Source organism: Schistocerca nitens, chromosome 7 (genome assembly GCF_023898315.1).
Source record: "Schistocerca nitens isolate TAMUIC-IGC-003100 chromosome 7, iqSchNite1.1, whole genome shotgun sequence".
Lineage (NCBI taxonomy): Eukaryota > Metazoa > Arthropoda > Insecta > Orthoptera > Acrididae > Schistocerca > Schistocerca nitens.
In genome coordinates, this window is record NC_064620.1 from 423,778,177 (window position 1) to 423,792,140 (window position 13,964).

The 13,964-nt window shown below is 38.1% G+C and overlaps 1 protein-coding gene across 1 annotated transcript in view; it reads right to left on the reverse strand.

Annotated features, from left to right (window-relative positions):
• Nucleotides 1-13,964, reverse strand: part of LOC126195669 (putative neural-cadherin 2) — a 119,957-nt gene that overhangs the window by 20,339 nt on the left and 85,654 nt on the right. The window contains exon 7 of the mRNA XM_049934295.1: nt 6,981-7,153. Coding sequence (XP_049790252.1) covers nt 6,981-7,153 — 173 coding nt within the window. The remainder of the gene's footprint in view (nt 1-6,980; nt 7,154-13,964) is intronic.

The window sequence follows — 13,964 nt, forward strand, 5'->3', positions numbered from 1 at the left end:
TGTGAATTTGGTGTTCGAAGATGTTCTGTACTTGGACATAGAGATGCTTCGCCAGAATTATGAGGACCTATTCACCCCAGAACTCAGCACCACAGAGGACTTTGAGGCACACATTGCACAGAAACATAATGCTCAGCCTTGGTACTTTCGAGACCGTGCTGTTTTGTTAGTTTCAGAGACCAAATAAAGAAAGAGTTGGATCGCATAATTGCAATTGTATTTCAAGAATCTACTCCTTCTAGTCTATGGGATGCCACATGAGTCACAGTGCAATAGCCATTGAAGAAGATCTGCCTGTGCAGCAATTTTAAAGTAATTGTCAATGCCCAGTCAGAGACTGAAACATATTCTATTCTGAAGCAGGAAGAATACTGTCATAATTGAAAGGTGGAAACTGCTTTTCTAATACAAATTTCGTGGATGCATACTTCCAATTTCCCCTTGATACAGAATCTCAACAGTTTCTTACACTTAACATACCACACAAGCTTTATCATTTGAAACGCCTGTTTGGTATAGCAAGTGCCCCCACAATTCATCAACTGTTTTTGGAACAATTAGTACTCAAAGTGGATGGATGGACTAACTATTTAGATGACATCACTGTAACAGGGAGAACCATGGAGGAACACCCTTGCACTCTGAAATCTTTATTCAGCGTCTTAAGGGAGGCTGGCCTAAAATTCAGAAAAGAAAAATGTTGTTTTTTTTCACCCTGAGATTGAGTACTTCAGCCACATCATTTCCAGCACAAACTTTCGTCCTCTGGATAATCAAGTCGAAGCCATAATGAAACTTCCTAGACTGACAATGCTTAAACAACTTTGTTCCTTTCTGGGGAAGATATCATATCATCAAAAGTTCTTACCTGCAGCAGCAACAGAAACCGCTCCCTTGTCCCAGTTATGCAAAAAAAAAGAGGTGCCTTTCCAGTGGAAACGAGCCTGCAAGCATGCCTTCCACAGATTGAAATCCCAGTTGTTGAAGGACCTGTGCCTCTCACATTTTGATCCTACAGAGTAGATATTTATTGCAACGGATGCATCTGATACAGGCATCAGAGCAGTCCTGGCACACAGGGAGGTGGATGGCTATGTGCATCGAAAACATTGACTGACGCCCAACGCATGTACTCCCAAATATAAAAGAAGCAATGGCCATCATCTTTGCATTAAAGAAATTCCATGTATTTGTATATGGCACAAAGTTTCACCTCGTCACCAACCATAAACTGCTGATCCCTTATTCAGTCCAGCAGCCAAGATTCCAGACAGGACTACTCACCACCTCCAGCACTGGTCTTTATTTTTGGCATACTACCAGTATGAGATTAATTTCCGCAACACGACTGAACACACCAATGCTGATGCCCTCTCCTGCCTTCCATGGGGGTCCTATCCAGAGTTTGACAGAGATGAAATTCTGTGTTTTCACATCAATGAAAAGCATAAACCACATAGATTCTTTTCCCATTACCAGCTCCTGGGTCTCAGATGCTACCGGTAATGATGAGGTACTCCAACAAGTTCAGAGTCACATACTTCATGGATGGCCCAAACTACAACATCAAAAGGCTTTCACAGCATTCGGTCAGTTATTCAATGCCCTACATCGGCTCATGTTAATCGATGGAGTCATTCTGCTTATTTCCGATCAGGGACATCCATGAGTAGTCATTCCTTACTCTCTTTGTCAGCACGTCTTGCAACTATTGTACCAAGGTCACAGGGGGTATCTCAAACTAAATTTCTGGTTCACAGGTTTACTTACTGGCATCAACCAGGAGATTAAAGGGGTCAATCAAACATGTCCATCCTGCCAAAGCCAGCAGGCAGCCTCACAACATTCATTTGCTTCTTGGCAACCATGTGCTAACCCTTGGGACTGGGTACACATTGATTTCGCCGGACCAGTGCTTAATGCCTTGTTCTTGAGAGTGGTTGATGCTTATTCCAGATTTCTGTACGTTGTCCGATGCAACATCACGTCTACCACCAACACCATCACAACCCTAGAAAAAAAATTTTCTGACTGAAGGTCTGCCGGAAGTGCTCATAACTGACAACAGTCCACAATTCCATAGCGAGGAGTTTTGTGGTTTCTGTGTCCAGCATGGTATTCACCACATTCCAATGCTCCCCTTCCATCCACACTCTAATGGAGAAGCTGAGAGGATGATCTGCACTTTCAAAATGCAGATGAAGAAATATCTCCACAATCACTCCACCAATGCATCACGAACTTTTTTAACTTTTTTTCTGAGCAGTTAGTGGTCCCCCCCCCCCCCCCCCCCCTCGAATCAGAGACAAAAGTCGTGTGGAACTTCTCAACAGATAGCAGCCCTGGACCCTCTTAAGATTTCTCATCCTGATGCCATAGCCAGCACCAACACTGCCTGCTTCCAAGTTACGCACTGGGACCTCGGTGTGGGTGAAAGAATTTGGCCGGCAACCAACCTGGATTCCAGAAACAATAATCTAGCACTGGGGACGGAAGGTCTTCAGGGTGCAGGTTCTGTGACATGCCAATCAACTTGATCCTCCACTAGTTTCCCAACAGTTTTTTCCATCCCCCTCTCCACACCACCATTACCAGTCACCTAGTTCCTATCCTACACCAAGTCACCCAGTGAGGGTAACACCAGACTCACCATACAACCTTCACCCCTGGCCAGGGCATTTTCATCAGCATGCTCCTGTGCCCCGAGTAACCAATACCGCTGAGGACTTGGAGGAGGACGACCTGGACGTGGTGTCCATTTGCAGCACATGTTTCCCCACTTCCTCAGGGAAGGGGGGGGGGGAGGGGTGTGGTATCCACCATTATTAAGTCTCTGCATCAAGCAGTGGTGTGCTCCATTACACACGGCTGAGAAACGCATCGTTGGCTGCACTTCTCCACGTGTGGCCCTCTGTCTAACATCGCAGGCTGCCTTGGCACATGTGTGCTTCAAATCACAGTGATTGGCCACCCATAACACTCAGTGAACCCCCATGAACCATAGACCTTGCCGTTGGTGGGGAGGCTTGTGTGCCTCAGCTACACAGATAGCTGTACCGTAGGTGCAACCACAACGGAGGGGTATCTGTTGAGAGGCCAGACAAACTTATGGTTCCTGAAGAGGGGCAGCAGCCTTTTCAGTAGTTGCAGGGGCAACAGTCTGGATGATTGACTGAGCTGGCCTTGTAACATTAACCAAAACGGCCTTGCTGTGCTGGTACTGCGAACGGCTGAAAGCAAGGGGAAACAGCGGCCGTAATTTTTCCCGAGGGCATGCAGCTTTACTGTATGGATAAATGATGATGGTGTCCTCTTGGGTAAAATATTCCGGAGGTAAAATAGTCCCCCAGGACGTCATTATCAGGAGAAAGAAAACTGACATTCTACGGATCAGAGTGTGGAATGTCAGATCCCTTAATCGGGCAGGTAGATTAGAAAATTTAAAAAGGGAAATGGATAGGTTAAAGTTAGATATAGTGGGAATTAACGAAGTTCGGTGGCAGGAGGAACAAGACTTTTGGTCAGGTGAATACAGGGTTATAAATACAAAATCAAATAGGGGTAATGCAGGAGTAGGTTTAATAATGAATAAAAAATAGGAGTTCAGGTAAGCTACTACAAACAACATAGTGAATGCATTATTGTGGCCAAGATAGACACGAAGACCATGCCTGCAACAGTAGTACAAGTCTATATGCCAACTAGCTCTGCAGATGACGAAGAAATTGAAGAAATGTATGATGAGATAAAAGAAATTATTCAGATAGTAAAGGGAGACGAAAATTTAATAGTCATGGGTGACTGGAATTCGATGGTAGGAAAAGGAGGAGAAGGAAACGTAGTAGGTGAATATGGATTGGGGGTAAGAAATGAAAGAGGAAGCCACCTGGTAGAATTTTGCACAGAGCACAACTTAAACATAGCTAACACTTGGTTCAAGAATCATAAAAGGAGGTTGTATACATGGAAGAAGCCTGGAGATACTGACAGGTTTCAGATAGATTATATAATGGTAAGACTGAGATTTAGGAACCAGGTTTTAAATTGTAAGACATTTCCAGGGGCAGACGTGGACTCTGACCACAATATATTGGTTATAAACTGTAGATTAAAACTAAAGAAACTTCAAAAAGGTGGGAATTTGAGGAGATGGGACCTGGATAAACTGAAAGAACCAGAGGTTGTAGAGAGTTTCAGGAAGAGCATAAGGAACAATTGTCAAGAATGGGGGAAAGAAATACAGTAGAAGAAGAATGGATAGCTTTGAGCGAAGAAGTGGTGAAGGCAGCAGAGGATCAAGTAGGTAAAAAGATTAGGGCTAGTAGAAATCCTTGGGTGACAGAAGAAATACTGAATTTAATTGATGAAAGGAGAAAACATAAAAATGCAGTAAATGAAGCAAGCAAAAAGGAATACAAACGTCTCAAAAATGAGATCAACAGGAAGTGCAAAATGGCTAAGCAGGCATGGCTAGAGGACAAATGTAAGGATGTAGAGGCTTATCTCACTAGGGGTAAGATAGATACTGCCTACAGGAAAATTAAAGAGACCTTTGGAGAAAAGAGAACCACTTGTATGAATATCAAGGACTCAGATGGAAACCCAGTTCTAAGCAAAGAAGGGAAAGCAGAAATGTGGAAGGAGTATATAGAGGGACAATATTATGGAAATGGAAGAGGATGTAGATGAAGATGAAATGGGAGATAAGATACTTCGTGAAGAGTTTGACATAGCATTGAAAGACCTGAGTCGAAACAAGGCCCCAGGAGTAGACAACATTCCATTGGAACTACTGACGGCCTTGGGAGAGCCAGTCCTGACAAAACTCTACCATCTGGTGAGCAAAATGTATGAGCCAGGCGAAATACCCTCAGACTTCAAGAAGAATATAATAATTCCAATCCCAAAGAAAGCAGGTGTTGACAGATGTGAAAATTACCGAACTGTCAGTTTAATAAGTCACGGGTGCAAAATACTAATGCGAATTCTGTACACATGAATGGAAAAACTGGTAGAAGCCGACCTCGGGGAAGATCAGTTTGGATTCCGTAGAAATATGGGAACACGTGAGGCAATACTGACCCTACGACTTATCTTAGAAGTTAGATTAAGAAAAGGCAAACCTACATTTCTAGCATTTGTAGACTTGGAGAAAGCTTTTGACAATGTTGACTGGAATAACCTCTTTCAAATTCTGAAGGTGGCAGGGGTGAAATACAGGGAGCGAAAGGCTATTTACAATTTGTACAGAAACCAGATGGCAGTTATAAGAGTCGAGGGACATGAAAGGGAAGCAGTGGTTGGGAAGGGAGTGAGACAGGGTTGTAGCCTCTCCCCGATGTTATTCAATCTGTATACTGAGCAAGCAGTAAAGGAAACAAAAGAAAAATTTGGAGTAGGTATTAAAATCCATGGAGAAGAAATAAAAACTTTAAGGTTCGCCGATGACATTGTAATTCTGTCAGAGACAGCAAAGGACTTGGAAAAGCAGTTGAATGGAATGGACAGTGTCTTGAAGGGAGGATATAAGATGAACATCAACAAAAGCAAAATGAGGCTAATGGAATGTAGTCGAATTAAGTCGGGTGATGCTAAGGGAATTAGATTAGGAAGTGAGACACTTAAAGTAGTGAAGGAGTTTTGCTATTTGGGGAGCAAAGTAACTGATGATGCTCAAAGTAGAGAGGATATAAAATGTAGACTGGCAATGGCAAGGAAAGTGTTTCTGAAGAAGAGAAATTTGTTAACATCGAGTATAGATTTAAATGTCAGGAAGTCGTTTCTGAAAGTATTCGTATGGAGTGTAGCCATGTATTGGAGTGAAACATGGATGATAAATAGTTTGGACAAGAAGAGAATAGTAGCCTTTGAAATGTGGTGCTACAGAAGAATGCTGAAGATTAGATGGGTAGATCACGTAATTAATGAGGAAGTACTGAATAGGATTGGGGAGAAGAGGAGTTTGTGGCACAACTTGACAAGAAGAAGGGATCGGTTGGTAGGGCATGTTCTGAGGCATCAAGGTATCACCAATTTAGTATTGGAGGGCAGCGTGGAGGGTAAAAATCGTAGAGGGAGACCAAGAGATGAATACAATAAACAGATTCAGAAGGATGTATGCTGCAGTACATATTGGGAAATTAAGATGCTTGCACAGGATAGAGTAGCATGGAGAGCTGCATCAAACCAGTCTCAGGACTGAAGACCACAACAACAACAACACTCAGTGATTGGGTGCCCAGAATATACAGTGGCCACAGCTGCCGGCTCCATTAACTATGGAGATTTATTTAACACAGCTAGTGATGGCTTCAAACCAGTTCTCATCATGCTCAGTTCCACTCCACAACTCGGATGTGCAACACTGTGTTGGACTTACTGTTTGATATTGATTGGGCTGGGTTCTGGACTTAGAATCTGGCTGCTATATTGGAACTTGGACTTTAACATTAACTACGCTTAGTATGTCAATGGAGTTGTGATTTCCATCAGAATTCTACATTTCACAGTGATATATTTATTGTGTTATTACTGGTTATAAGAGACAGCTATTCTTTATACCTCTGTATGAGTTTCAATTGTATTTTGTTGCATTAATTTCCATTTTCACTTTAAAGGAAATGACAGCTATTCTTGTAAGTCTCAAAATGTTAGATTCACATATTTGGTATTATGAAAGTTCTTATGGTCATTGCTGATGAACTATACTATATGCAATTACATCATTAAACATAATCAAGAAAAGAAACCGATGGAAGTACTGTAACTAGAACTAATAGTTGGGAAGAACACAACTTGAAGCAGCAGTGAAAGATAATCTGACAAATCCAAATGCAACTTGTATCTCTTTGGGCTGTAAAAGTGTAACAAAGAGGCATTAATCTTAGTGTAATAATCATATTGAGAAATTAGACTGAAGAAACAAATGAAAATTTACACTACATTGTAGTAGAAGATCGAAACAAGAAGAAAAACTTTACCTTAAACTGAAACGTGTTGGATTCATCCTGATCACGAACAGTTACAGTAAGAATAGGCTTTCTTGGGATATTATCCCCATCCGTCTCATCCACTTCCACAAACCATTCCAGTTTAGAAAATTCTGGTGGTGTGTCATTCACATCTTTCACTGTGATTGATACAGTTGTTGTTCCTGTCAAAACAAGTAAACATTAATTCATAGACCTGTTACTCCAACTGCACAAATATAAAACATATTTACAACATATACCCACACCCATAAGATAACAGATCCTCAAGACCCATGAAATGTCTCACTTCAATAACATCACTACTGAAAGGTACCTGACAACATTATGACACATGATGCAGTGACGTGGGTACAGGGTGTACAGGAAATTGGAGACACACCAAGGCTATCATAATGCACCTCTTCACCACTGGGATATTTGACTTCAGTGCAGGACAAGATGCAATTGCATGGCAAGACAGGATGAACAGTGGCTCCCTAAATGGTGGATCAGATCAAGCAGCGTGTCCTACAAAAATTCCTCCCTCAACCTGACAAACACACTGAGGTGGTCTGAAGTCATCCATGTTGGTGGTGTGAGAGGTGTAAACCTTTGGTCTAAAGTGTCTTTTGTATTTTCAACTACAGGTATTCATCCACCATGAGAGCACTATGTGATTGGGCTTTACCTTCAATTCAAAGGAACCCAAGGGCATATTTGCCACACCAAAGGTGTACTGAATATCATTATTACAGACTGCAGTTGTCACAGAACCCATCAAATTATTGTTATATTAACCTCTTCCATTTACTGTTTTTCGATAAAAGTGTGTACAAAAATTTCCAATTCTTTTGTTGCTGAATTTTAAACTTTATTATGATTATATGTTATTCTAAACAGTAGTTTGATGAACTATTCACTTGAAGAGCAATTAGAGAACGTTTAAGAAAGGTTATATTAAAACTCCAAGTCTACTCATTGCTCTTAAAAAATAACTCTACATAGAATAAAATGTCTTAAAACAGAATATTTCAGTTGAATCCCTTTCAAAACTCTTTGTAGTGTTTATGATAAACAATAAAAATTACACTAATGCAACATCTTTCATAGATTCATGGCTGGGTGATAGGCTTTGAAGCATAGTACAATACATGGGGCTACATCACAATTTTCACACATACATCATGATTCCCTCTTACTTTTCTTCGCATTCACATCCCACATATTCTGGTAGGATTCTGCTTCTTACCAGTAGCTGGGACGAAAGGTGGGAAATGACAGTCAGTTGTATGAATAGGATTGGTGATCATGGATGGATGACAGCTAATTAAGAAGAGAATTCTTTCCTGTGGTATTTGGCTGTGATCTTCTCAATCATTGCCACATGAAAATTCCTGAGAGCCAGTTCAAGTAGATGGAAAAATATCTTTTGGTGTATTTTTATCCTCTTTTCCATGTTGCTGGAATGTCTACTATATGTTGGCCAACTTTATCCCATAGTGTTGTTATATGACATGACTGCTGTTGGTTTTATTATCTGTTTACCATTTTCATTTACATTTTTCATTTCAACATTGTGGGTAGCACTCAAAATGGACACATGACACTAGTCGTTCCATCTCACTTCTGTAGCTTTACGCCTCTCAAAAGCAACAATACCTCCCTTCTTCAGTTTCTTACTGTGAAAGTTGGGTGGCACATCTTCCTAGAAGGTCATACAATACCATATATATCAGTTTCTTAGTAATAAGGCGATATGCTAGTAATGCAGATATGTAGAAATTATCAACTGTAAGACAGTAGCCTTTATTGAGAAGGGGTTTCATTAGTGTCAGTTACTATTTGAGATGACTGGGGCAGATGATTTGCTTATAAAAGAAAATGGAATACACGAATATTATGAGCTACAGTTTTTGGATCTTAACATTGATTCATATGCATTAATTTCAACTACAATATTCCCGAGGTGAAAAGTCGCTCATTTACATCTCTGAGTGGGGACTTCTCAGGAGGATGTGGTCATCGGGAGAAACAGATCTGGCATTCTTCGGGTTAGAGTGTGAAATGTTAGATCCCTTAATAAATTGGGCAGGTAGGTTAAAATATAAAAAAGGAAATGGACAAGTTAAAGTTAGATATGGTGGGAATTGGCAAAGTTTGATGGCAAGGGGAACTGGACTTCTGGTCAGTTGAATAAGGGTTATAAACACAAATTCAAATAGCAGTTTGCTGGAGTAGGTTTAATAAAGAATACGAAAATAGGAATGTGGATAAGTTACTACGAAAAGCGTAGTGAACACATTATTGTAGGGTCATACCATATCAAATCACCCAATAAAAAATAAATTTTGCACCCACCTCCTTAGATTTTCATGAAATTTGGCTCAAATGGTTCTAATACCATCCTGACAACACCTGCAACTTTTTTTTGCTGCATCTCTTATAGTTTTTTTTATAAATTTTTAAAGTTTTTATGTTTTGCGTTTTCCGAACCTTCAGAAATGGTAAATTTAATTTGTATTCAAAACTTTAAAATTGCTTATCTTAAAAACTCTTTTAGATAACATCATGAATTTTTGCAGCAAGTTTATTTATTATACATATTTGAAGATAAAAATGATACTATTAAAATATATTAATATTTTCTATGAATTTTTCTTTTTTTTAATGGATGTTTTGTTTTGTAAGAATTGCAATATCTAGAGTCTCAGACCTGATAGAATGCTCAAATTTGTTTTAATTTACTCTTAAACATATAGGCTACTTGACAAAACAAAAATAATGATGGCTTTTTAACATGTTAATTAATTATATTAGATTAAATTAGAATTATGTACAAAGATAGTGTACTTACGACACTTATGTATAACCCAACTGATTTCTTGAAACATTGAATTTTTTGAGTAATTTTGTCTTTACATTAATGCTGATTCAAACTGTTTTTCCACTTCATCCAGGAGCTTTCAGTTCTTTTGATACAGTCTTTTTTGAAGTAATACAGTCTTCCAGTGCCGCTTGATTGAGGTGCGTCTACTACACAGACTTTGTGCTCCAAAGGCACTATGCAAGAATCTTCTCTTTCAGACCAATAAAATGATGCAGCTGGTCCTGAAGGATGTCGAAATAGAATTTCTGCATCTTCTTCATCATTGAATATTGTTTTTACCAGTCCAAAGTACCAGTTACCATCATAATTTGCAGCCACATAGCTATTTATGGATGGTTCAACACGAACCCAATCAGAAGAAGAATGGAAAGAAAAGACTAAGGAGGGTTTTACACTATCTGTAGTCCTTCTAATTTCAAGGTTGTTTGTTGGAAGTGATTTGAAGTTATGAAAACTTCTTGTTCTAGGAATGGTTCGGGTTGCTGAAAAACGTTTTTCTAGTTTTAACCATAGCAAATCAGCTTCTTTTTTGTCAATAAGATGAAAATGAATGTTTTCAATATTTTTTCACAAAACTTGTACACATCGATTGCTGTCATTATTTGTTCTTCGTCTGAAAGCTGTAGACTGGCTTTCCTTAAAATTCTTTTAATAGTTCCTCCTAGGCCATCACAAATTGACTTCCCATGACTTTTTGCAAAAAAAGAGTGTTGGGCCTTCAAATTAAAGTTTCTCAAGTGTTCAATCAAATTTTTAAAACTGTTTCTATTTTTGTACTGCCCAGCACAACCATCTGTAAAGTAGTGAACTGAGTCAATGTCAGTATGATGTAATGACCGCCACTTTGTAATTTCTTTTTGTACAAAGTTAACAAAACCAGTGCCATGTTCTTGGTCATCACTAATAAAACAGTGGTTGGAAACAAAAACATTGTTTTCCTCATTTCTTAGAAAAACTCCAACTGGGTATAGCGTACAACCACCTCTATTCCAGTGGTAACTTTGGATCTCATTTTGTATAACAAAGGAATAATTTTCACTGAAATCCATCACAATAATTGCTGTTTTGGGTGGTGGGTCTTCTTTCAATCTTTTAAAAGCTGCTGATTGGGATTTTGCTATAAACGAGTGCGAGGTGAGCTTTTCTAATGACCTAACCAATAAAGAAATGTAGTCTTCAACACTGATAGACTGTTTGATCATTTCTGCCCTGTCTGTGTTAACCCACTGACTGATTACAATTTCTTCTTCTAAATCATAATCTTCACTTAGTTTTCCAGTTAAGTACTCAGTTAGTGCAGTATTTGCAGGACAGCTGTCGCAATGATGTAGCATGCAGTTTTGGTTTTCCGTGTTGCACACAAGCATCTTAATTAGGTCTTTATAAGATTCTTCAATTTTCACAGCATCCAGTAGTAGTTTAACATTCTGGTGGATACTGCATACACATACAGTGTGTGTGCCTGCAGCACCAACAAGGATACACCATTTAGGTCTCAAGAAACAAAATTTTGAAAATCCTACTTCTACCTCGGGATTCTCTCATCTGAAAGAATAATAGAGTTCTCTCAAGTTACACAAAATGAGTCTTTTTTTGCATGTACACATTTCTTTGAACACTTACTTTGTTTTTTGTTCCAGGTAGCACTCTGGAACTTTCATCCTTTTCATAAAAATCTGTTACAAGTCTTACTGTATTTTCAGAAAGAGTTTTACCTTTTTTTTTGGACCAGGTGTTTCCAAAATAAACTTTTCAGATTTTAGCTTTCGGGCTTGTCGTACCATGTACTCACTTACATTAAATTCTTTCATCACTTTATTTCGACTCCAAGAATCTGGAGCCAAGGTCAGAATCTGGATTTTTCTAGACCTCCCAACAGATGAAATCTTCTCTTTCATAAGAGAAATCATTACATCAAAATCCTTTGCTTTCTCAACCACACTTGTATCTTCTTCCTCATCATCAGAACTTGGTGCATCATATTTTAATGCTTTGAAACCGCCTTTTTTGCAGTCTTTTCAATACTGCTAACCTTCCTTTTAAAATAGGACCCTTTACTTTGTTCTGACAAGCCATGAAGCTTTATCGGTGTTAAACCTAAATTATCAAGAGCAATGTTTGTTTGTACGAGGGATTCATTTCTGGATTCCAATGATTCTAATTCAACCACAACTTCATCATCTGTTTCACTTTCATTGACTTCAACTCTTAATTTTTCCTCACAAAAGTTACAGCATGTTGAACAAAGCTTTTGTCCAGGTTTTATGCTAATATTTTTTATCAGTAATTGTTTAGAAAGATCCAAGCCTACACTACTCAACGATTTTTTGATGGGCTTTTTGTGTTATTTTTTGGGGGTCTACACATGTTGTTTGATACTTTTCAAAAACATTTAAAAAGTAGTAGCTACGGTGTGAACATATATTCTTAAATTCAAACAGATTAATTCCAGATCGTAAGTGGATCAAATCTTTTTCTTCCTCACTCAATTCGGATACCGGTTGTAAACTTTTTGAAGGTGTGTAGGTTGTTTGGAAACAGTCAGATTTTTTAAATAACCCTAAGCTACAGGTTTGAATATGTGACATACTGATTTCATTTTTGGTCTTATTACTGTTCTGGTTACTTTTATAGGATATTGGAAAAGAATCTCTGTAAACTAAGTAACAGTACTTACAGAAAGTTCGAATAAACTTAATAAAATACTATCCAAGCACTATTTAACACTGTAATAATTTTTTACTTCAAAACACAGGAGTAACAAAACAAAATCCAAGCGTACATTGCTACTCCAAGAAGACAAAAACTTATTTTCGGTGTCTAAGTCACTTGGTACTTTTTATTTTGAAAATATAATTAATATTATTTTAAAAAATAGATAACTATTAAACAGGTTAAAAAGCCAACATAATTTTTCTTTTATCTAATAGCCTATACAATTAAGAGTATTTTAAAACAAATTTGAGCTTTCTATCAGGTCTGAGACTCTAGATATTGCAGTTTTTATAAAACTAAACATCCGTAAAAAAGAAGAAGAAAAAAAAAAGAAAACTTGTAAAATTTTTTTTTCATTTGGAAGATTTTATTATATCTTTATGGTAATTTTTTAACATTTAGATATAATACACAAACTTATTCCAAAATTTCATACTGATATCTTGACTATTCTTTAATATACAAATTTTTTTAGTTGTGAGGACACGTTTAAGTTACGATTTCCGACTGCTGAAACAACGCCAAATCTAAAAACTTTAAAAATTTACAAAAAAAACTATAAGAGATAGAGCAAAAAAATTGTACAAGTGCTTTCAGGATGATAAAAGAAGTAATTGTACCAAGTTTCATCAAAATCTGACAAGGTTGGTGTCAAGGCCTGGGTGACTTGACATGGAATGACCCTGTACCCAGGATAGACATCAAGCTCACAGTCACCACAGTAGTACAAGTTTATGTGCCAACTAGCTCCATAGACGATGAAGAGACTGAAAAATGTATGAATTATTCACATAGTTATGGGAGACAAAAATTTAGTAGACATGGAGGACTGGAGTTTGACAGTACGAAAAGGGTGAGTTAAGGAAAGATAGTAGATGAATATGGACTGGGGAAAGAAATGAAAGAGGAAGCCAACTGGTAGAATTTGGCATAGAGTATAATTTACCCATCACTAACACTTGGTTTAAGAATCATGAAGCAAGGTTGCACATACATGGAAGAGATGAGACACCGGAAGGTTTCGGACTGATTATATAGCAATAAGACAGAGATTTATTGGTTATGGACTGTAGATTAAAACTGAAGAAATTAGAAAAAGGTAGGAAATTACGGAGATGGTGCTGGCACAAACTGAAAGAACCAGAGGTTGTTGAGAATTACAGAGGCAGCCTTAGGGAATGATTGACAAAAATAGGGGAATGAAATACAGTAGTAGTAGAATGGGTAGCTTAGAGAGATGAAATAGTGAAGGCAGCAAATGATCAAACAGGTAAAAATACAAGGGTTGGCAGAAATCCTTGGGTAACACATAAGATGCTGAATTTAAATCATGAAAAAAGAAAATACAAAAATACAGTAAATGAAGCAGACAAAAGGGAATACAAACATCT